Genomic DNA, 24,557 nt, shown 5'->3' with positions numbered 1-24,557 from the left:
ATAATATATAAATAATAATATATATAAAAATAATAAAATAATAATACAAATAATACAAATAATAATATATAATAATAACATAATAAATAAATTAAGAAAAAAGAAAAGAAAAGAAAAGAAATAGGGCTCATCTCAAGTTAATTTGTACATATCAAATAAAGAGAATAAAAGCGTCAGCTCTACAAACGTAAAAATCTCACACCAGACTTCCTCTTTTCAGAAGAGGAAGTTATTTATATTTTTTAATTTTAATTTTTTTCTAGTAATATTATGACTTTTTTGTGGAAATCTCAGATGTTTTTTCCCTCAATGTAGCCCGAATACTCCGTAGTACATTTGCTCTTTGGGCCTCACTGCATTAGACTTATATACTAACTATATACTTAGACTATAAACTTTTTTTTTTTTTTTCTAAAATGGCTCTTTTGATAGTAAAGGTTGCTGACCCCTGGTTTAGTCAGACAGGGTTTAGTTTTGAGGTATCTGCATTTATGTATAAAAATATTGTTAACAAAATCTAAATTCCGATTCACAGCAAAGATACCAAATTTGACAGTTTTTTCTCTGTCAATGGTGACAGCTCAATCCCCTTGGATTAGTTATTTTTATTTTTATTTTCCATTTTCTTTAGTAGCATAACTAGTAATTAGAATCCTGACCCACCACTCCTGACCGGTTGGTGGCGGTAATGCACCATAAAGTTGCTTAGCAACCGCCATAAAACTCCGACGTAGAAGAAGAAAGAGAAGGAAGTTGTTTTCTGTAAACACATCTCGTGTGTTACTCTGTTCTGTCAGTGGACGTCTTGTCTGCTGAATCATAACAGCATGTGATCCCACAAAGCGACAGGTACGTTAGTGAAAGACTCTAAATAATGCAGAATATCTGAAGTTATCGTGTTGTTGTTGCAGTTCCTTTCAGTCTGTCTTAAACACAATTGTGTGTATTCCCTTTAAATAACCTACCTTCCAGCCATGTATGGTAGCTCTGTTGTGCATATACTAGTGAAGGCGAGCTGAAGCTTCATGAAGCATTGAAGCTTTCCAGCAACTTGGTTCAGAAAAGGGTTCATTTCTGGAGGCTTCATGTGCACAAAACCACCTGGTGGTCAAAGAGTGTAAAACAGGCAGATATGATCTTAACCATGTGATCAGATAAGATCAGATATTCCTTTATTAGTCCTGCAGTGGGGTAATGTGCAGTGTACAGCAGCAAAGGGGATAGTGCAAAAAACAAGATGCATCAGCTAACACAGTGTAACAAAATATGAACCTTTTAAATAGAAGGAAGTATAAAATAGGAGCAGTATATACAGTATTGACAATAAACAGACTATTAACAAAATGGCACAAGTGGAAAATGATATTGCACAGTGAGAATGAAATTAAATTCCACCTGAAAATATCAGGCTATTGTCAGTTTTTGGTGTGTAAGTGTAAGTGGTCTACTGGGACCGCAGGTCTGTGATATACTTATTTTCATGTCTTGTATATTATAAAGCAGGTTTAAGTGCTATATAAATACTGTTAAACTATCAATACGTTCAATATACAGAGAAACACACACACAGCCCGTATTCAGCAATTGTGCATTTGAAACAAGCCGTTAGGATTTTTGTACATTTGTGATGTCACAAATATACAATATATATAGATCATTACACGGTTTTAAACATAAACATTTCAAATGTGTCCAAGTTTATTTCCTGTTACAGTGTATGTGAATAACATCATCTGACAGGAAGTAAACATGAACCCAAACTGTTGCCTAGCAACGCAATTCCATTGAAATGCACTAAAACAGAGCGTTTCAGACAGAGGGTGAATACAGGTATATTCAGGCAGACAGTATGAGGAAAATAAAGTTTTTTTTAACATTACAGCATGTAAACATGTTGTAGTAGAAACACAAAATACAAGTATGAACCTGAATACGAGCACGATATGGGACCTCTTATTTTAGCATATCATTATTAAAATAGGGCCCTTAGGCTTGAGAAGCGGCTGTGTGCTGCTCTTCATCGGAGGTGGAAAACCAAAACTAATAGAAGACACTTCTGATCAGGCACACATCTCACCATTGTGTGATTTATTGTCTACACAAATGTAACCTGGTAGCTGATGTACCAAACAGACTCATTGGCTTTTCCAAAAGCGCTGTTGTCAAAAAAAGCACCAGAGTTTCGTCTATTTGTTTCTATACTCTTTGGTTTCTCCAGCACTGACACAATGCTGTGGAGGCAGGTCTGGCTATGCGAGACCAGGCTTGCCGCAGTAGTTGGTGCAGTCGGCAGCAAAACACTGTTTTGACCTGTAGCTTGTATACTTATCCTCTCCCACGTTTGTTTTACCATTTCAGATCCAGGGCACCATGGGTCGGAGCAGTAGCAGTTCGATCTCCCATGGCGTTCCAGTGGTGGCGGTGTGCCTTGCTGCTTTGCTACTCAGCAATGCCTTGATCTACCTGTATCTGGACGCTTTGTATCAGACCAGTGAACAGCTGGTACCCTATCACGTAGGCTGTGAGCCTCGGCATTTTAAAATGACGACCATGAAAAACTGCACCCCCTGGCTCCAGTGTTCACAGATAAACGCCGAAGTACGCAAGCTGAAGCTGATTGGCCAGGGAGCTGTTAAGAAGGTAGATCGTCTTTTACATTGTACATTGGCTTACTTTATTGTGTGAACTGAATTACAAGCAGTAGATGCAAAAAAGCCTCAAGTTATGTCAATTATTTGCAATTTACGGCAAGTTTAGGATGAGAACACAAAAATGTTGATGTTATTTGTAGTGGTCAGTATGTGTGGCTTTACCTCCTGATTTACTGACTTCATCATCCACTTCTCTTTCCCCAGGTCTTTCTGGCGGAGTGGAGGGGTCAGAAGGTGGCTTTGTCCAACCTATCCTCTCTGGATTACCGGGAGGATTTCCTCCATGGATTGTCCATGTTGCAGGCCCTGCAGGGCCCCCAGGTGGTGCAGTTGGTTGGGTTTTGCCTTGAAGAGCACACCCAGGTCACGGAGCACCACCCACTTGGCCCGCTGCTCAACTTGAATGGCGTTCTTGCACAAGAGCAGCACCAGCAGCACAACACGTGGCAGATCCGGCTGAGGCTGGCTACAGATTACGTCTCCATCCTCCATTATCTCCATAACAGCCCAGCTGGACGGCGAGTTATGTGTGATTCCAACAGCCTGGAGAAAACTCTCTCCCAGTTCCTGCTGACGAGTGACTTTCACCTGGTGGTGAACGATCTTGATGCGCTGCCTGAGGTGGACCCACATAGAGGCATGTTGGTGAAATGTGGTCACCGGGAACTCACCGGGGACTTCGTTGCCCCAGAGCAGCTGTGGCCGTTCAGAGATGAAGGGAAGCCATTTTCGGACGATCTCATGCCTGCGTATGATGAGAGGACGGACATCTGGAAGATCCCAGACGTGACACGGTTCCTGATGGGAAGGGTACCTGGAGGGGATGTGGTCCACTTCCATCTTTTTCAGATCCACGAGCAGTGTAAGAAGGAAGACCCTAAGCTCCGCCCTTCCGCGCTGGATGTTTTGAAGGTGTACCAGTCGGTCTACAGCAGCATGGTGCAGGACAATGCTGGCCTTAGAGACATGCTGTAGAATACGTCTCTTCACGGGGCAGCGGTAGCTCAGTCCATAGGGACTTGGCTCTGGAACCGGAGTGTTGCTGGTCCCCGGTTCGTCTCCAGGGCACTGCCGAGGTGCCAAAGCAACAACCCCTCCAAACTCCCCCCCGGCGCTGTGTAGAAGCTGCCCACTGCTCCTAATATAGGACGGGTTAAATGCAGAAACTAAATTTCACTGTGTGCTTTGCTATGTACAATTTGTGACAATAAAAGTTGATTACACTGATATTTTTTTAATTTTTTACAATAAAAATTCAAGCTACAGTTTTACAATGTTGTGCAGTATAATAAATGGGACTGGTTTAGAACCAACTGTAGATTTTGTGGGTTGTTTTGGAAGACTCATGTCATCTTCCGTACCACTCTCCGCCTTAAAGCTTCAGTAGGCAGTATATTTTTTTGCATCATTGGGGAAAAAATTCTATAACGTTTCAGCATATTGTAATTCAAGTGTTCTGTGAGAAAACTAGACTTCTGCACCTCCTCATGGCTCTGTTTTCATGCTTTAAAAAATCTAGCACATGACCGAAGACTTTGGTTAATCACAGAGAGAGAGGGAGCGTTCCTATTGGCTGTGCTCCGGCTGGTGGGCGGGGCTTGGTCAACCTGATCTCAACATGGCTGCCGGGTCACAAACTTTCTCATTTTACAGCTAAACAGTAAGATGTTTCTGAAAACATTTGAGGAGAGAAATAGGCATTAACGTAACAGAATATTGATTCATATTTGACCGTCGCTGCCTAGTTTGACCGTTTGATTGGAGTTTGTGAGTGATTGACAGCTGCTCAGAGACAGCAGCTGGACGGCAGACCTCAGATCAGTTCTGACTGCTTGTTTTCCTCCGGTCTGTGAAATCTTGCCGATGCCATTAGGAGCACCGGAGGACACAGAGGCACATGGTTTTTTTTCAGATTATCTGTCTCATACATTACTGTCAGGATATAGTGACCATTTTATAAAAATAACTTCAAAGGTCCCATATTGTAAAAAGTGAGATTTTCAGGTCTTTTACATTATAAAGCAGGTTTAAGTGCTATATAAATACTGTTTAACTATCAAAATGCTAAATATACGGAGAAACACACAGCCCGTATTCAGAAACTATGTGTTTGAAACAAGCTGTTAGGATTTCTGTCCATTTGTGATGTCACAAATATACAATATTTGGACCATTACAAAGTTTTAAATGTAAACATTGTAAATGTGTCCCAGTTTATTTCCTGTTGCAGTGTATGTGAGTGACATCAGCTAAACATTGAGCCAAACTTTTTACCAGCATTGCAATTTCGTTGAAATTCCATTGAAATGCACTAAAGCGAAGCGTTTCAGGCCGAGGGTAAATACAGGTATATTCGGACAGACAGTATGAGGCAAATAAAGGTTGTTTTTTTAACATTACATCATGTAAACATGTTGTAGTAGAAACACAAAATACTCGTGTGAACCTGAAAATGAGCATGATATGGGACCTTTAATACATTTAGAAAAAAGTGTAAAAAATTTGACTTTTATCATAATTTTTTATTTATTTCATATTTTTTACTTAGGGCTTACTATCTCATAATTGTGACGATTTGATGTTGACATTTTTTTTTAATCTTTTTATATATATGTTTTCCTTTACTGATGGAAATGGGCAGGAGTGTGATGTAAACTGGATACAGATGGAACAACTACAGTGAATAATAATAACAGCTATTTATTTTTGTTTCTTATTTTTTTTTCGTATTACAAAGAGATTCATGAAAATTGTAGCCTAGCTATTATTATTTATTTTATTTTATTTAAAAAAAAAAAAAAAACAGACCGGAAGTGTTCCTTTTACTGCTGTTGACGGAACACAAGGCGTGAGAGCGCAGAACCACACAGACAGACCACACACACACACACGGGAAAGGGCTGATCATCGGATTCTCCTCTCTGTCAAACAGGTTAGTGTTTTATATTTCATTTATATTTATATTCAGTCTTGTTTCATCACAGCAGCTCATGAAGCTAAAAAAGATATATATGATATAAATTAGAGGATTAAAAGGCACAATTAGCTCATCCAAACGCGCACATCACTTCATCTGATCAATCTGGTGTTTAAAATAATCAATGACATGTAAGCATGGCTGGAGTACAGTATAATGAGAGTATTGATATTATATTGTTATATCAGTGCAGTGGCTTCCCCCATGCAGCAGCAGCAGCAGCAGCAGCAGACAGGATGAATCCGGCCTGGTGGTTTGTTGCAGCAGCACTCAGCCATCTTTTGCCATCTTTTACTCCCAAATATTCAGCTTTAAAAATCCTCTATAATAGATATTTGCAGCAGCACCACGCCTATTATTATTATCTGTTTGTGTAGTGTGCGTGTGATGTGAAGCCTTGTCCTATAGCAGCAGTATAATGAAGGTTTTTCTGTCACTATTTCCCCTTTTTCCTCTGAGTCAGCCCCAACATGGATGGCGTTCATTATAACGAGCATCCTACTGCAGCTTCATCTGTCTGTCTCTCTCTCTCTCTGTCTGTGTGCTCCTCCATCTAAACTATTTAATTTCACCTTAATAATGAACGCAGTCCAAACAAAGAAAACATTTTTTTTTTTTGATAAATGATTTGACATAAAAATAAGACACACCCTCCCTATTTAGTTTATTTCAGAAATTATTCATCTATTATTTGATTTCAGGCCCCTGTTCAGACCTGGTGTTTACATTTTATTTGTATTTTTTTATTTTATATATTTGCACATATATAAAACTGCACAAAATCCAGTTAAAGGGACTGTTTGTAAGAATTAGCAATGCTTGTTAACAGCGACACCTGTCATCTGTCTGTCTGTCTGTCTGTCTGTGTGCTCCTCGTTCTAAACTATTTAATTTAACCTTATTAATAAGAGCAGTCCAAACAAAGAAAATTTGTTTTTGATAAATGGTTTTAAACAACATGACATAAAAATAAGACACACCCCTCCCTATTTAGTTTATTTCACAAATTATTAGTCTATTATTTGATTTTAGGCCCTGTTCAGACCTGGTGTTAACATTTTATTTTTATTTTTTTATTTTATTTATTTGCACATAAAATTGTAACCTGAAAAAAATCATGTGCCTCTGTGTCCTCCGTTGCTCCTAATGGCATCTGCAAGATTTCACTTACCGGAGGAGAACAAGCAGTAAGAGCTTATCTGAGGTCTGCTGTCCAGCTGCCGTCTATGAGAGCCGGCTGGCAATCACTCGCGAACTCCGACCAAACGGTCAAACTAGGCAGCACTGATCAAATATGAATCAATATTCTGTTACGTTAATGCCTATTTCTCTCCTCAAATATTTTCAGATCATCTTGTAGTGCACGGTTTAGCTGTAAAATGAGAAAGTTTGTGACGCCGCCGCCATTGTGAAATCTGGTGAAGGAACGCCAAGTTCTGGTCACATGACCGGAGCACAGCCAATAGGAACGCTCTCTCAATGAAATGACCTGTGATTGGTCGGAGTCTCCCTACTAGAGTATTTAAAGCCTAAAAACAGAGCCATGAGGAGGAGCAGAAGTCTAGTTATCTCTCAGAACACTTGAATTACAATATGCTGAAAGGTTATTATGGAATTTTTGTCCAATGATGCCAAAAATATGCCGCCTACTGCCACCTTAACCTCTCGACCTGGGTCGCGAAGCCAAGTCAGTCAACGCGGGTTAACCTTTTCATACACACAATCAACCCTGGTTGAGTCCTCGGTGTGAAAGGGGTATATGTTAGTAGTCCTGAGCCTGCTGATCAGTGGATCTTTATGGTGAATCACGGCAACTACTGAGAGGAAGACCAAGAAAAGGAATTTTTCTGACACAGAAATCACAGTGCTTATTGTAAGTGAGGTGGTCCATGAACACTCGTTCCCTCCTACTTCTACCATTCACGTAGTCCTCGCTGAGCGACTGGATCTCATGGCTTAAGGCCAAAGTGTGTAGGATTTGGTGACATCTAGTGGTGTGGTTGCAGATTGAAACCAACTGAATACTCCTCCACTCACTCCTCCCTTTCCAAGACTGCAGAAACGTGAGCCGCCAAGTGCAAAACCGCGGTAACGCTGTTCACCTTGCTCAGAGGCCATCCTTATCATAATAACACTACTTTCGGAGCAACGGACGGAAGTCAGACGGCAGCTGGCGGCACCACGGTTTAGCACTCTGCGGCTCACGTTACCGCAGTTTGATAAGCGTGTTGGAGAACTACAGGTAAAAGTCTCTCTCTAGAGCCAGTGTCTGGTTTGTCCATTCTGGGCTACTGTAGAAACATGGTGGAGCAACATGGCGGACTCTGCGAAGAGGACCTGCTCCCTATGTAGATATAAACGGCTCATTCTAAGTAGGGATGCACCGATACCGATACCAGTATCGGGTGTCGGGTCCGATACTGTGCTCATGTACTCGTTCTCGCAAAACGGCTTCGATACGAGCACCGATACCCCTTTACGGCAGCATGACGTTAACCTCTCTTCACCATCTTTCGGGTCCTATCTCACGTGCTCATGCTCCACCTCCCCGACGGTGTGGGCAAGACAGGCCATTGGTGCGCCGGGATCCCACCTCAGCCGGCCCTCACTTTCATTGCGCCACGGGGTTTTGCTTGCACCCTCTGACTCGTGTGTGCGTAAGACTCCATAGTCCGTATTTCAAGACGGGTCGGGTGGGTTGCCGACATCGCCGCGGACCCCTGGCGCCTTTTACGTGGGCCGAGCCCCGCCCTGGGGGCATGGCGCGGTTGGGGCCCACTAAGGACAGTCCGCCCCGGTGATGCTTTGGCCACGGCCCCGGGAAGCACATTTGCCCCGAGCCTTTCCAAGCCGACCTAGAGCCGGTCGCGGCGCACTGCCTCGTATGCGGGACTCCCCAGCCTGCCGTGTGTCGCTCACACCCTCCAGCTGGCTGGTAACGAGGGTTTTTTGGCACAGAGAAGTACTCGTATCGCTACTCGGTATCGGCGAGTACCCAAATGTAAGTACTTGTACTTTTACTCGGTCTGAAAAAAAGTGGTATCGACGCATCCCTAATTCTAAGCTAACAAAAACACAACAATTCTTATTTTCAACAAAACGTAGTTATGAATATTAAATAATAATGTCTGTTAATAGATCCCCCAAAATGTTACACACGGTTCCTTTAAGATGTTCAGTGAATTTGGCCCCTGAGTGTTTGAGGTTTGTGTAACTGCTGTATTGCTTCCAGACGCAAGAGTGACTCCAGTGATGTTTTTTTCTCCACCTTCTCATCAGTCAGGATATCTCTGTAAGGATGGAAATGGATATCAGTGGAGTGCCAAGGGCACACGTCTCCATACTTCCTGCAGCGGAAATCAAAGCCACGTTGAAACCAGAACCAGAGAGACCTCGCTGTGCCAGCACCCCGTGTTCACCCATCAGAGGTACCGTAGCGGGATACCAGATCCTCCACATGGACTCCAACTATCTGGTGGGCTTCACCACCGGCGAGGAGCTGCTCAAGCTGGCCCACAAGTGGTCAGAAGGCCCTCCGGAGAAGGGTTCTGTATCTGAAGCCGTGTCCAGCTCCATCCAGAGTGCCGTCCCGAAGTCCGTGGACTTGGGCGTCCACCGGTCTTCACGGATCTGCAAAGGCAAAAGTCGCTACTACCAACCGTATGACATTCCCGCCGCCAACGGGCGGAGACGGCGGCGTATGCCCAGCTCTAGTGACACCTTCCTCAGGTCCCTGGCCCACGGAGAGCCTGGGAGGGGTCTGCATGCTCCACTCCCCCTCTGTCTGCTCAAAGGGAAGAGGGCCCATTCCAAGTCTCTGGACTACCTTAATCTGGACAAAATAAGTATCAAAGAGTCGTCAGACACTGAGGTGTTACAGTACCAACTGCAGCACCTCACCCTGCGAGGGGAGCGCATGTTTACCAGAAACAAGACATGAAAGCGGAAGGCCCCTTTTTAGGCCTCTTTCACCCTTTTGGGGATTTAGGTGCTATTTCCAGTTTGATTTCTTCTACTCAGATTACAAACTGCTCTTTAAGAAGACAGTCTGATAATCTCGTTATATTATTAACCGGGGAGGGGGGTGACGGGTTTTACCTTGTACTGTACACATAACGTTGTGAAGAAAAATCCTTAAATCACTCCTCACATTGTGCTGAGGTTGTTGAGGTTAAAAAATGTGAATTATATAAACTTAGCAATAACTGGTGAACCTATTTATTGACGGTGTTATGTGTTTGTACCGGTCAGAGACACGCTGATATGATGGAAGCACATATCCCATACTGTATCGGCTTAAAAATTGCACCATTGATATCGGTCCAATAATAGTTTTACTGCTTATCTGTGAGGAGTTGTGTTAGTGGAAGTTCTGTGATCTTTTTGTGTTTGTGTTTCACATTATGGCACTGCATACAACTGTCAAATTAGCAAAATAATACTTTCATTATGTTGCTAATTTATTGATTTATTGTTAGTTTTTAAACCTCTTAACAGAAGATGGGCATGTGTAAAAAGAAAACAACGTAGTGATACTCGCGGATCAGTTTAAGGGTTGGTAAAGATCTGTTTATTAAAGTCTGGCTTAGTACAATACTCACATGCCATATGTACATTTAAAGAGCTATTGGTCATTTGTAATAATTCCCTCTGTCCATACTTAAAGTGATCCCTTCCTTTTTTTAATGTATTTAAGTATTTTTTCCAGGCATGACATGAAACAAACATCCCCCATCCCCCAGACATCCGGGGACTTTTCAATTACATTAGGCTCGTTCGAGATAAACCAGGCCTGCGCAGGATCGATCACCGGCGATCGCCATGCAATGCATGCCGGTTAGATTTGTTATAAAAACATAATTTAAAGCGGTAAGCACCCACAGCCAGCTGTCCTTCCTGCATTTGTCAGTTTAAACTGGGTTTATTTTTAGCCTGAATTATGACTTAAACCTAATAATACGATCTGTGCATCTCTTATTTGGAACATAACCTGCTCCGGAGCAGGTTAGGTGTTCAGTATAAGTTACCATGGCGATCTACCCCGGTAAGAAGTGAACCACCGTTGTACAGGACGGAAAACCCTGAAGGGTTAACCCTGAAGTTACCTCGTTAACCCAAATCCTGCTTTCAGTGTACATATGATGCCATGTGTGTATTGTATTAAGATTTGACCTGACTGATTTTGTTTGAAAGGTGGCTGCTGTAGCTGGATCCTCGACAGAGAACGGCAACTTCCGTCATTGTTTGGTAACCAGTTGACGCGGCGGGAGTTAAGAAAACATCTGTGGAAACTTGTTAAACTCCTCCCGAAGTGTCATCCACTACAGATAGAGAGCGAGAGAGTTCCTATGCACAACCCAGACAGACATATATACATGTATGAGTGGAGTATCACTTTCATATCTGCTTATAGGTTATTGTTGGCAAATATGGTTGGGAATATGTTGCCTTTAGGAAACCATATTGGTGCATCTCTAGCTTTGTACATTGGTTTTTGTGCGCACAACAGTATTTTTGAAGTGCGTCTTTTTGATGAGTGTGTGTGTTCCCCTTACAGCTGGTGATGGCAGAAAAATGGTTTTCTGCAAACTGATTGCACTGTTGCATATCTTTGACAGACTATCTCTGGAAACGTCTCGATATTGTTACCGCTATAGGCATCAACGAGGCGTTCACAGTAAACACCGCAATATTGTACATAAGCAAGCCATGTGATACACTTAACAGTTCTGTGGAAACATCTGTACACCCTTTGAGTTTTTTTTGCACAACTTATTGTGCTGCTTTGAAAGGAAATCTTGATGTGTGTTTTCTATTACACTAAACATTTATTTAATTGACGTGTAACATATGAAGCCTCTGTGCCGGATTTATGTGATAATGGCATCTTTCAAATTGTTCTGTTGTAGAAAATGAACTAATCTGAGTAAAATGGGTGCAGTCTGTGTGTTACTTTGAGCCCATTCATGTCAGTGTTCCCGGGTCAGATCCAGAAGGGGAGTGTCAGCGTGCATTGCCACTGTTTTTTATACTACCTGGGAGTCAGAAATGTTTACTACACAAAGGGGAGTTAAATATATATACATTCAGATAAGACTATAGTCATTTTTTATTTTTTTTTTAAATATGGTACAAAACACAGCCATTACATTTGAATCAATATGAATGTGAGATTTAATGATTTTAAATACTTAAGAGAATATTATTCATCCACATTAAGTGAATGTTCTGATGATCAAAATAAGAATTATCTATATGGCCTACCATGTAGGTCAATGCTAGATCAACAGGAGGAGCATGATAGACATTTTGTTTGTAAGTGCATTTCTATCCACTGTTTATATGCGGATTTGTGCATAAAAAAACGGAAACACTGGAGATTCGATTAAAAAAATGTTGATGTTAAAAAGATAAAAGCACAATATAAGCAAAATGCGACAAAGTGCAATGGAAACAGACTTAGTGAATTAATCAAGACGTAAATGAAATGCAGCCGATTCGACTGTTATCAGGCTATTAAATAGGCGTTATCAGTCGCTATAAGCCCCATAGATGTGGGTCAGTAGGGGCCTACTAAACCCACTAGTAGGTTTTGTCATCTATTCACATGGTAGATCACGGAAAGAAGTTATAAAAGAAGACAACAGCGACCTCTAGCGACCGTAGTAATTATGACAGGAGCAGAAGGGAAGTCAGGTGTTAGGTGTATAGACAGTGTGAGTGTAGATTGAGGACGATGGATGAGACACAAAATGTGAAACCAACAATGTGTACTTGTCTTTGTGTTCGTAGTTATGTTTTTCCCTAAACTTAACTAAATGTTTTCTTTTGCCTAAACCTAAGGAAGTTGTTGTTTGGTTGCCTAAACCTAAAGAAGCCTTTTTGTTTGTGTATAAAACGTGACATTTCATTCAGTTTTACGTGTTAGAACGTGTTGCTTTTAAGTTTCACTTTCACTTTTACAACGTGGTAGGCCCCTAATGATCCACATCTATGGTGCTTATAGCGACTGATAACGCCTATTTAATGGCAGTCGAATCGGGTGGGAAATGTGACATCCACTGCAGAGAACAAAATATTGCAGCAGACAAAACCATCAGATGTGTGTGGAGTGATAAGGACACTGTAACCTTCCTTAAATTATTACATGAAACGCCATATTTTCATCACATTTTTATCACATTGTTTTCACTCGTTTGAGGGTTGACTGGAGCTCTTTCAACTATACCATCTTCTTGCGCTTCTTGTCTTCTGCAATGGTTTAATGGCACCCGACTGGAGAATTAGCACCACCAACTTTTTTATCTTGTTGCGCCCAAATATTTGCTTAACAGTAGTGGATGGAAACCCACATTATTTCACATTTTCATTTGTGGATTTCTTGAAAATTTGGTTAAAATTGTGCTTAATTTGGATGGGCAACAGTTATATTCTAACTATATGTCACATACAAATAATGTAAATGTTAAACAGCTAGTAAGCGAAGCAAAATTAAAAATCATTTTTGTTTTCAGACATTTTGAAACTTTGATTTAAAACTCAAGGGGTGTACAAACCATTCCACTGTATACTGTATGTAAAGTCACTCTTTTGCACTTCTATTAATTCCTTAAGCCAAACGGAAAATGTACTCTTGATGTTAACCAATGACTGTTAGATGATTAAAGCTTATTTCAAACAGATTTCTGTGATGATAAGAAGGAAGCTTATAGTGTTCTGTTTCTGCCTGAAACAAATCCTTTAACTTATAGCATTGTTATTCAATCAATGTTTCTTTGCTCACATATGAGGTATTTCTTGTGCATATTTTGTTTGCTCTGTTGCACTTCTAGGCAACGAGTAGTAAACAGACAAAGATTTGATTATAGAATTTATTTGGCTTACACATTGATGCATTACTATCTGTTATGCGTGAGTACAAAAAGCATGAGTACATTTATATTCTAAAAGTTTTGCAGTGTAGCAGTAAAAAAAAAAAAAAAAACACAGTAGTACATAATCAGTATAAAAGCATAGAAATGCCAGTACGTCATATCACAAACAGAACGATTTTTGGAAATTCCAGCAGTATACAACACATCCACCATGTGAAATCATCCACCATAACAAAGATCCACAGGATGAGTCCGACTGCTGTCAATATTCACACGGTGTCTCACATTCTGGTCTCTTCTGATGGTCGGCTCCTGAACTCCTTAATGACCAGATGTAAAGGCAGCCACTTCCTTAATGAAGCTTTGATCGCTATGATCCATCTGTAAAGAACATCAGAAGCATCAACATGACAATATCTGTTCTGAATGTCTCGTGAAGCGCCGTCTGACTTATGTCTCGTTTTGTAAAATACAATGGAAATGCAAAGAGAAACTTTGCACCAGAGTCTCATAAGTTTATTCTCACCGTTTATTCTCAGTAGGATTTTCAGCACAGAGGTGGAAAGTCTTGAACTCATCAGACGGAGGTTTCAGCTCAATGGTGGATTTCTTAGATCCATAGGGCTGCTCTCGCACAATGTACCCCTGAAGGTAGATCCCACCTGAAGACACGGATGATAAAAGTGATCAATGTTTCCTCACGTTTCCTTCACCAATGTCTGAGAAAAAAGTGGTCAAATAGATAAAAACAGGAAGATGCGAAAAAGGCGGATGTGATGCAGGTGTATAGAAGGTACACTCCCCGTCATTTTGATTACATTTAGCACCATGCAAGGACCAGATGACAGTGAATACATCTGAAGATGGAAGCACCGTATTTGAGGCGAGCATATCAGCTGTTTGGTAAGAACATGACAATTGTGACATGTGTCAGCAGACAAAGGAAAGACCAGCCCTGCACACATGTTGTCACTGAACTGTTACCTGGGTCTAGCACCTATATCTGAGTGAAGTTTTTATGGAGTTTATCAAAGCGCCCCGACTGCTGTGAGACATAAAAGCTGTCTTATCGCAGGTGAAAACAGGAACACATTCACATGGACGCGAACAATATGTTACATTTTACCTTGAATGTGCATGTTACATTCATGGTGACATGACATGCAAATGATTTCACTGAAAATTGCACTCTATGTAACAAGGGTGACCCCAGAACTGAACTGAAAGTGAAACTTATCTATGCTCTCTCCAAAGACAGCAGGCTCCGTTGACAAAAACAGTATAGAATTTGAAACATGACATACCAAGTGCATGAGTTGCGCGGATACCGCTGTACAAGGAGAGGCAGCCGTCCTTCAGAATGCAGTAGTGCTGGACCCACATGTCCAGGTTTTTGTCCATTTTGTGAAGCAATCCGAGACACTCCGGGTTCTTCACAGCCAGCGGGGGCAGATTAGAGTTGTGTTTGGTGACATCCATCCACACGTGGTTCTAAAAACATGAGCGGCAATTGAGGAGATTATATATTTAGCCTGAAGGCTAAATATATTAGCTGATAAGCCAGTGTGAGTGACAGCGTGACACGTTCGTTCTAATCTACCTCTGTGATAAATATCGCAGTCACACAACATGCAACTTTTTAAAATGTTTGCAAGGCCCATTTGATTTATGACATATTTAGATAATACCTGTGTGATGGGATGAATGGCTCTCTCCATCGCTTCCAGCCACCTAAAATCACAAAGATACAGCTTAAACGTGATCTTAGCCCCAAACATTTTCTGAATTAAATCACTGTTGAGGTTTGAAATGCACCGATACCGATACCAGATCGGTATCGGTGCATATCAGTCCAAAGCCTGATGTTTTCAGCTTTTTGTGCAAATGTGAAATACATACAAGAGCAGATACATGGAAACATACTGAACACTATCTTTGCTTTAGAAAGTTCTGCACTATACCTTTTCATCTCCTGGTTGGAGATGGCACAGAAGAAGTACACTCGGTTACCAGACTGCGGGCGGCACTTGAACACAAATGGTTTTCCCAGAGAAATGTCGGGTCCCACCTCAGCCCCTTCCAGTTTCACTGCTGACAAATTCTGCCTCTTGCCTTCATCCTGTAAAGATGAACATGAAGGAATGTCTTGTTTTATTTTGTGTTTTCAGAAACTAGATTACATAATGATGACGATGATGGCGGCTCCCTGCTCACCCGTTTGTGTCTGTAGTAGAACAGGCAGCAGTTATGTGTGAGTACGAACCACCTCTTCCTCCAGCCTTTAAACAGGCCAGACTGGGTACGCTTGTGAAGATAACCACGACATGCTGGTCTGGGGGTGTTCGGACCGCGGGCGATGTCTGACCCAATAGTCAACGTGAGAACATCTGGGCCTGCAATATCAACAACATTGCATTTTAATCAACATCCATTTAAAGAGGGACTCTCTGTAAGAATCAGACTTGTTAACAATGACACCTGTGGCCGTTAAGTCATCGACAGTCAGCGTCCTGTTGCTCACGCTACCGACACACACGACACTGAACGTGATTGACAGGCATCATGTTGATTAACCTTAGCAACATTAGCCAGCTAAAACCACAATATCACTGAATATTTCACCTGCTTGGCAGGAATGTTAGCTGACCAGACGAAGGACCCTCCATGTGTCGATGCTGATCCAAGTGTTAACTTTTCCTGCTTCTGTCTCCGAACCGTGGTCAGATGGCGCAGGGGAGACACGGTAGTTTTGGTCTCCTGACTACGGAGTTGATAACGTTACTCGCTACCACAACACTCTAGTTTCCCCCCCGACGTCTGTCACATTCCTGTTTTGCAAGACGGGCTTCACCAGATATAACTTTATTTTTTTGTGATTCTGTGGAGTTTGTGTTGAAGTCTAAGTTGTGGTGGAGGCTGGTTGTTTGTTGGCATTAGCGGACTCCATTTAATCCATTTTCTAACCAAATGTTAGCTACAGCTAAGGCACTCGTTAGCGCGCATGATGTCACATCCGTAGTATTTTCCCTGAAAAACAAGCCCGGGTTCTTCACATGAAAATCAGGCTGATAGAGGAAATCCAGAGAGTCGCGGAAGGTCTAATTTATTAGGTTAGGTTACAACCTGTTCACACATTGGCAATAAAAAAAGTTGTGTAAAAAGTTACATACAGTCCCTTTAAGTATTTTCATTCTAAACTCAAACACAATATTCTAAATTGGCAAAAATGTCAAAAAAAACAAAGTTCTTTAAAACCTATCAAATGTCATAGAGTAGGTATGTCACCTCAAACCCCTGCTACATGTTCCTAACCTTAACCAAGTATTATCAGTGCTTCTACTGGTTATACTCAACATTAAGTCAAATATTTTGTGGATCAACACCACAAGTGTGCAGTTATCACGTTGGGTCAAATTTTCCAACCGGCCACCATCAGCCAATATATTCATCCAATTGCCTAACCCTAATTATCACCCATCATAGCATACCTTGCCTGGCCAACTCAGCAGCCTCAGAATGAGGAATGCTGGTGACATCAGTTCCATTGACAGCGAGGACAGAGTCTCCGACCATCAACCCCGCTTCTTCAGCAGCCCCATCTGCAATAACCGAAATGAAAAAATGTAGCTTATAGAGCAAACACACAGAGTCGAAGCAAAGTCAAAAACCCAATGGCAAGTTACAATAATAATACCCAATGGTTAGAATAACAGACTTTAACCACATACATAAATTGTGTATCACTGTAAAGCTGAGACTCCTCTGGATCCAATGAGCCAAACTAATATATTAAAGTTTGCAGATTTGGCTTTTTTCTGAAGTGTAAATACCTGAATGCAAACAAATCCGAAAAAAAACAAACCCTTCAGTTCGGAAACTACGACCCCTAAATGAGTCGGCACTGCAAACTAGGGATCCACTTACTTGTGTCAACCTCTGTGACCACAATGGGTTTAGAAAACTGGATTCGAAAGCCCCAAGGATACTCTCCTGTCCCTCTCCTGATCTTCACAGTCCTCTCACGAACTGAAAAGGAAGAGAAAGTTTAGTGTAGGAAGATACATGTGTATTCATTTGCCTCTACATGGTGTTTAAACCACGTCTTAAAGCAAGAGTTAATTTACAATTGAAGAACTTCCGACTGCAATTCAATACTAAATACATTTTCCCGTGACCATGAGCTGAATAAAGTCAGTTGTCTTGTAAAATCCCAATCTCTGGCTTACTTGAGACAACTCGAGTTCTGCTATTGAGGCTGGGAGGAACGGCCCCTGGTTCGACATCGTCTCCTTGGTAAATCCATGCTGACGAGTGGAACGTCTCCGTGTAAAAGCCCCTGTCTTCTTTGTCTTGAACTGTTATGTCATTAGAGCGAGTATCCTCCGATACTAGAAAAAAATATAGGCAAGAACACACCAACATTTTAACTTTGTAACACAATACACCCAACACAGATCGATAGATCAATAAGCTCATCACCCAATCAGGTAGTAGCGTATATGAGGAAAAGGAAAGAATGCACTTAGTTACATTTCACCACTGAATACTGTGCCTGCTCCTCAAATTGGGGCACTTGGTAGCCTAATTTTATGATTATTTTGATACATCCTCCTTGACTCTAAAGCTGGGCAAACACTGTACGATTTTAGCCCATTTCTGGCCCGGATTTTGAGCGGCACAACTCATTTTAGAGTCGGAACGAACTTCAGCTTCATCGGGCGTCGTTTGCCATGCAAAGAACGTAATTTTGGTCGGCCGACCACAGGCTCTCGCACAGTGTACGCCCAGCTTTAGAGATATGTCCAAGCTCAGCCCTAAAGTTACCTGATTCCTCTGTGATGTCGCTGGTAATCGAGCTTCCTCCAGCAGAGCCCCACTGCTTGCTCTCCTTGAAGAGATTTCGCCTCTTGGTCAAGTGGTCAGAACCAGAACCACTGCTGTCTGGATCTCTGTGAACCACAGGTTTCGGATGCTCCTTTGCCTCTAAGGAAGCTGGGAATGATAATAAACAGTCACAAAAGGGCAGTTTTATATAAATAATTGACAAGAAATTAGTTACTACCACTAACGTTACGGTAACTTACGTCCGAATACAAACTGTTTATCTGCTTTGTCCGTTTTACTGAGCTGCTCTTTTGTATGGATTTCTGCCTCTGTTGAACCTTTGGCAGGACATGATGCAGGTTTGTCTGGTTCCTTTGTTCTTGTTGTGTCCAATTGCAGATCATTTGTCTGCTCAGTCATTAGCGTCAGAGAAGGGCTGGCATTTCCTGTTTTTTCAGGTTCAATCTCATCTGTAACCTCATTTGTGTTTAATGAATTGACACACTGCAAAGGGGATGTGCAGGGGTCTTCCAAAGCAGCTCTAGGGTGTTTTTCCATACCCAATGATGAGTTCGTCTGCAGGAATCTTTGCTCGAGTGTCGTGACTGAGGACTTACTCTGTTTGGCTACTGAATCCTCTCGGCTTTCATATTTAACCTTATCATTGTGGAGTACAGGATGGCTCCGTAGCATTTGTTCATCTGTGCCGCTGCAGGACGGAGGGATGACTTGTACAGCGAGGGCTCTAAGACTGAGCTCCACTGCAAGGCGCTCTGGGCTGTGATATTCTACTTCCCCCATTTCTTGGTCAAATCCACTGTCTGCAACAGTGTCCAGACTTTCCATGTCCTTAAAACTGCTCAGTTTTAAGTCCAAATCCTGTCGTCTGAGATCTTTCGGATGGTATCTGACGCTGCTTCGTCTTCGTTCATTGTTTACCTTGAACATATCATCAGGATTATCCTCGGAGCTGCTCATATAGAGCGGACTGGGCAACGGTTGATTTTGATCGTGGCTGTTTTGGCTTTCTGAGACAGGTTTGGAACTTCCCTTGGTTTGTGAAGAATTATAGTCAGCGCCGTGATGAATCCTCTCAGTTTGGAGAAGAGGCGAGCACACGCTCAAAGAGGAAAACCACTCTGTAGAAGGAAACAGAGGATCTTCTTGCATTAATCCGAGACCCTCCGACATCCTGGGGAACGTTTGGCGTCTTTTCCTCGGGTACAAACACGCTCTGTGTTCCACGGTGGCGATACTGTTGTGTCTAATCCAGGATTTCCTCTTTTGACAGTTGATGAAGTCTTTGGTGAAGCTGGACCTGTTGGTCGACACTGAGGGCCTCATGAGCGTGTGCTCATAGTTTTCTGATAATTGATCGAACGAAGGTGCCAGATCCGCTCTTTCCTCTTCATCTCCAGAAAAAGGGGGTTCTTCGTTTTCAGTAGGTGTCGGGTGAAATTCCCTTAGATGTTCGTCAACAGGATTACGAGCGCTAATCCTGCAGGAAGCCAGGTCATGTGTTAGGTCCTCCAAAGTGTTATATTTAATGTCCGCAAAGTCTTGGGGTGGAGGGATGTCCCAGAACTGATCTCTACTGATGGGATATTGTTTCCTCTTCCATATAAAGTCTGTTGATATTAGTGGATTGGGATCGCCGTTGCATTGAGAGTAGTTTGGATTGTCCCCTATGTTTGTTGGATTGACAGAATCACTATGAGAATCTGTTTGTTCACTTACGTTGCCAAAGGTGAATCTGTAATTTGTGTTTTGATCGTGATCAGTGACATTTTGTGACGGCTGCTCAGACGACTCGTTATTCGGTACCCACGTCTCTCTGCTCTTAAAAAACGTCTCAGCACAGGCCCCCTTTTCATTCATGAAAACAAACGTGGTCTTGATGCCGGGAGTGTTCTCTTGTACAATTTCTTGAATTTCAAGTTTCACATGTGACCCGGTGCAGTTGATTGTCATGATGTTAGTAACTGGTGTTGATGTTAGATTTTCAGGTAAAGGTTCGTGTGACTGTTCGACAATGATCTTTGGGGATGAATCTTCCACGTCATCGACAGACACCGACGTTACTGTCCTCACTCCTTTGTCTTTGTCCTCTGTTGTTTTGGTATAAATTCTCCTTTGATTTGGATACCATTTCACACGATAATCCTGTTTAAATCGTTTCACCTTGGGTGGAGCATTGTTGTATTTTTCCTCGTCGTCGGATCCCGACAGAACATTTTCCTTTCGAAGAGAGTCCGACTCACCCTTTTCAACAATGTCATCTTTGTAGCTGACACTGTTACTTTTGTTCTGCTTTTGAAAGATGTTTGGTGAGACGCTCCCTGAAAGTAAAAAAAAACAACAAACTTAATGTAATATATTATGTATGTAAGAGATTTTACAGATCACAATATATAACCATACTGCAACATTAACATATACCATGTCTACCAAGAATGTACCACCTCCTCATAATTTATGAATAAAATCAAATATTTATATTACATTGTATTGAAAATAAAACATATCAAGTATTGTGAGCACAATTTCTATTCCAACCTCCAATCACAGGTCATTTCATTGAGAGAGAGCGTTCCTATTGGCTGTTCTCCAGCTGGTGGGCGGTGCTTGGTATTTCCTCAAATGTTCTCAACATGACTGCCGGGTCACAAACTTTCTCATTTTACAGCTAAACAGTACACTACAAGATGTTTCTGAAAACATTTGAGGAGAGAAATAGGCATTACAGTAACAGAATATTGATTAATATTTGATCAGTGCTGCCTAGTTTGACCTTTTGGTCGGAGTTCAGCTGCCTCCGTTCAATGAACAGCCAATAGGAACGCTCTCTCTCTGAAATGACCTAGATTTTTTAAAGCCTGAAAACAGAGCCATGAGGAGGTGCAGAAGTCTAGCTTTCTCTCAGAACACTTGAATTACAATATGCTGAAAGGTTATTGTGGAATTTTTGCCCAATGATGCCAAAAATATTCAGCCTACTGCAGGTTTAAGTTCAGCAGGGAAAGGGAAAAAATGTAAGAACAAAATCTGTGTCGGCAATATTTGCACCTTCTGCCATGACACTGCTTCCAAATACTTCCTCTGAACACTCCAAACATTATATTTGATTAAGTCAAATTGAAAAATGCTGAATTGCTGGTGGTGTTTTGTCTGGTTGGATTACAGTAATGTGAATGCAGACTGTCCTCTATATATACTGTCTGGCCAACTGCGCCAACTGCGTGCAGGTGCGGTAAAAACGTCACTCGGCTAAGCACCAGATTAACCTCCACACCAACCAAAGCTCCGACTCACGTTTACTGCTGCTGGAGCTCTTCCTCCTCTTGCTGTTCCTCCTCCTCCCCCTCTTGCTCATTCCTAAATCCACCACCGTCCTCACATGAACTGCAAGACAAGTCAAAGAAAAAAAGGAGTTGTAAACTTATATATTCACCAGATTGTTTTGGGATACACATTTTCTACTCTTGCTGGTAGGAAGGAATTTCTGGGAAAAGACAATGTCCACAATTTTACATGGAAGTGAATACACCCCAGAAAGGCCAATAACAACCATGACAACCACACCAATAATACAAATAATAATAATAAAAATAACTAGAATGACACTCGGAGAGCGCAGACCTCCACCAAGGTGCGTGACTTTAAAAACAGATCACAGCTCACAGCTGGCGGTACCGTGAGGTGGTCGGCTTATTACTAACACGGTGTGTTTCCGTGTAACGTATCGGTGGATGCCTCTCTCATTCAGCAGCCTTGTTATGTCTGTATAATGTTACACTACGTTGTCTCTCAGCCCGTCATCTTTTTTCTTTCCCACTGTGGAACGGCCAGCAGCTGCCCCCGCACTTTGGAGTCTCGCCACACATCCACAAACGTATCTCTTCAATTGAGTTATCAAATTTCATTCAAATCCATCGCAGACTTTTGGAGTAATCCTGCTAACAGACAGACAGACAAACAAACCAACGCCGTTGAAAACATAATCTCCTTGGCCCAAGGCCTTTAGCCTTGGCGGAGGTAATAATAAGGACAAATGATGTCTTAATGATGGCCTAATATTGTTTTTGTCATTCTCAAACTAACATGAACAAGTTTCTGGGGAAACACAGAAAACGTATGGTAACACTTCATTTTACAGGTCCGCAAATTTCATGGTAATTAGGTGATAATTAGCAAGTAACCTATTTGAAATTTATTTGGAATTACTGGCAAATTACCTCATTATTTACCTTAAAAATGTATTGAAAATTACTTTATTATAAACGTTATAAAAATGTTTAAATATTAATACATTATTATAGAAATGACTGACATCAGAAGGTACTAAATGGTCTAACTATATGTTTCAAACACATTTTGTGCTCAAAGCAGAACTACTTCCATCCAAACTAACGTGACTGTGTTGGCACGTCCATTAAACACCTACAGCCACCTGCCAACAGATCCAACAGATACCTGATCAAGCAACTCATCTAAAGGGAAGGACTCAGTCTGTCTCAATAGACTGTGGCTGTAAATGAATACAACTGAAAACTATCTTAATATCAAATATGTACATTTGAAAATGTATATTGATATGTTTATGAGAAACTCCTGAAAAAAAAGAGGCTTTCCAAATCACAAGAGAAGAAGTGCACATTTAATTCTTTATAAAAATGTGAAAAAACTATTAACAAAGTCAATCAGACGCTTTCTGAAATATTTTATAATTAAAGAGCTGACAAGTTCCTATGTTCTTGGAAGGAGGTCATATTAACCAAGTAATATTTTACCTTCAGAAAACCCAAATTAACAGCTGACTCACCTTTTGGTGTGAAGACCTGATGGGTGCTATTAAACCTTAAATTCTCAGGTATGAAGAAGAAAAGCAGAGTAGCTGCTGCTTTCACACACTACAGACACATCGTCTCATGTGTCTCAGACTGCTCCACTTCTTATTGTTTCTATTCTCAACGTAAAGCAGCTTATTACGTTTAATCTTATGAGCCACTGGTGACGTCAGCGTGAGGCCTGTTATCCACCGGCCAATGACGACAATGGAGATAAAATCCAAAAGATACTGTAGCTATATGTTTAAACATGTTTAAATCACTGCATTCATATATCCAAAATGCTTTACAAGTTGCCTCTCCTTCACACATGCAAACACACTGATGGAAGCTACCAAGGTACCTGTGCCTTGCCCAAGGACACTTTAACATCAAGCCAGCAACCCTGTGATTAGTGGGAGATCACTCTACCTCCTGAGCCAACAAAGTCAGGTTTGCTTAAAAAAATCCTAAAACGATTATTTTACTATCAAAATAGTTTCTGATTAGTTTTGAATTAATCAGTCAGTAACTGATAGAAAATGTAGCAAGACATTTATACGTGAAACTTCTCACAACCAAAATCAAAGATAAATGTTATTAAGTTATGTTATCAGGCCATTAAATAGGCATTATCAGTCGCTATAAGCACCATAGATGTGGGTCAATAGGGGCCTACTACACCTACTACATTGTAAAAGTGAGAGTGAAACTTAAAAGCAACACGTTCTAACATGTAAAACTGAATGAAACTTCACGTTTTGAACACAAACAAAAAGGCTTCTTTAGGTTTAGGCAATAAAACTACAACTTCTTTAGGTTTAGGCAACAAAACTACAACTTCTTTAGGTTTAGGCAATAAAACTACAACTTCTTTTAGTTTAGGCAACAAAACTACAACTTCTTTAGGTTTAGGCAACAAAACTACAACTTCTTTAGGTTTAGGCAATAAAACTACAACTTCTTTTAGTTTAGGCAACAAAACTACAACTTCTTTAGGTTTAGGCAATAAAACTACAACTTCTTTTGGTTTAGGCAACGAGACTAAAACTTCTTTAGGTTTAGGTAACAAAACTACAACTTATTTAGGTTTAGGCAACAAAACTACAACTTCTTTTGGTTTAGGCAACGAGACTAAAACTTCTTTAGGTTTAGGCAACAAAACTACAACTTCTTTAGGTTTAGGCAATAAAACTACAACTTATTTAGGTTTAGGCCACAAAACTACAACTTCTTTAGGTTTAGGTAACAAACTACAACTTCTTTAGGTTTAGGCAACAAAACTGCAACTTCTTTGGGGTTTAGGCAACAAAAATACATACACAATCACATGAACAGAGGAAGGGAAAAAAACTCTGGACTCAGCTATTAGTGCATTTTACAACTTTTAGGACCTAATGATTTA

The 24,557-nt window shown here is 41.2% G+C and overlaps 3 protein-coding genes across 5 annotated transcripts; 2 read left to right on the top strand and 1 right to left on the bottom strand.

The window, feature by feature from the left end:
* Nucleotides 1–693: 693 nt before the first annotated feature.
* On the top strand, nt 694–3,878 carry pomk (protein O-mannose kinase). Of its 2 annotated transcripts, XM_037753521.1 has the most exons (3): nt 694–849; nt 2,359–2,640; nt 2,856–3,626. In XM_037753521.1, the coding sequence occupies exons 2-3, from the start codon at nt 2,371–2,373 to the stop codon at nt 3,624–3,626; spliced, it is 1,041 nt and encodes a 346-aa protein (XP_037609449.1). In that variant the 5' UTR covers nt 694–849; nt 2,359–2,370. The 2 variants fall into 2 exon arrangements, with proteins under 2 accessions (XP_037609449.1, XP_037609450.1); XM_037753522.1 differs by lacking the exon at nt 694–849 and having other exon boundaries at nt 2,371–2,640; nt 2,856–3,878.
* Nucleotides 3,879–5,368: 1,490 nt separating this feature from the next.
* macir (macrophage immunometabolism regulator) lies at nt 5,369–11,560 on the top strand. Of its 2 annotated transcripts, none has more exons than XM_037753535.1 (2): nt 5,369–5,583; nt 8,912–11,560. In XM_037753535.1, the coding sequence occupies exon 2, from the start codon at nt 8,927–8,929 to the stop codon at nt 9,566–9,568; it is 642 nt and encodes a 213-aa protein (XP_037609463.1). In that variant the 5' UTR covers nt 5,369–5,583; nt 8,912–8,926; the 3' UTR covers nt 9,569–11,560. The 2 variants fall into 2 exon arrangements, with proteins under 2 accessions (XP_037609463.1, XP_037609462.1); XM_037753534.1 differs by having other exon boundaries at nt 5,374–5,583; nt 8,908–11,560.
* A 1,929-nt stretch (nt 11,561–13,489) lies between these two features.
* On the bottom strand, nt 13,490–23,274 carry pdzph1 (PDZ and pleckstrin homology domains 1). The gene is made up of 13 exons (XM_037751944.1): nt 23,149–23,274; nt 21,639–21,728; nt 18,587–20,665; nt 18,327–18,494; nt 17,729–17,890; nt 17,427–17,528; nt 16,991–17,101; nt 15,717–15,895; nt 15,464–15,621; nt 15,191–15,233; nt 14,807–14,993; nt 14,029–14,164; nt 13,490–13,883 (listed from the first exon to the last, which is right to left on the bottom strand). Exons 2-13 carry the CDS (start codon nt 21,697–21,699, stop codon nt 13,784–13,786), a joined length of 3,486 nt encoding a protein of 1,161 aa, XP_037607872.1. The 5' UTR covers nt 21,700–21,728; nt 23,149–23,274; the 3' UTR covers nt 13,490–13,783.
* Nucleotides 23,275–24,557: the final 1,283 nt, after the last annotated feature.

The sequence above is a fragment of the Sebastes umbrosus genome, chromosome 19, assembly GCF_015220745.1.
Source record: "Sebastes umbrosus isolate fSebUmb1 chromosome 19, fSebUmb1.pri, whole genome shotgun sequence".
Taxonomy (NCBI): domain Eukaryota; kingdom Metazoa; phylum Chordata; class Actinopteri; order Perciformes; family Sebastidae; genus Sebastes; species Sebastes umbrosus.
Note: the sequence above shows the minus strand (reverse complement) of the source record. Positions and strands in the feature narration are given on the sequence as shown.

What these genes read in the sequence shown, in the direction of transcription:
- pdzph1 (XM_037751944.1), bottom strand. Translation starts at nt 21,699, where the DNA reads ATGAGCAAGAGGGGGAGGAGGAGGAACAGCAAGAGGAGGAAGAGCTCC. An exon ending in GGTCACAGAGGTTGACACAA is followed by an intron (nt 17,102 to 17,426) that starts GTAAGTGGATCC and finishes CGGTTATTGCAG; the next exon opens with ATGGGGCTGCTGAAGAAGCG. An exon ending in TCTACTACAGACACAAACGG is followed by an intron (nt 15,622 to 15,716) that starts GTGAGCAGGGAG and finishes TCATCTTTACAG; the next exon opens with GATGAAGGCAAGAGGCAGAA.
- macir (XM_037753535.1), top strand. Translation starts at nt 8,927, where the DNA reads ATGGAAATGGATATCAGTGGAGTGCCAAGGGCACACGTCTCCATACTT.
- pomk (XM_037753522.1), top strand. Translation starts at nt 2,371, where the DNA reads ATGGGTCGGAGCAGTAGCAGTTCGATCTCCCATGGCGTTCCAGTGGTG. An exon ending in GCCAGGGAGCTGTTAAGAAG is followed by an intron (nt 2,641 to 2,855) that starts GTAGATCGTCTT and finishes CTCTTTCCCCAG; the next exon opens with GTCTTTCTGGCGGAGTGGAG.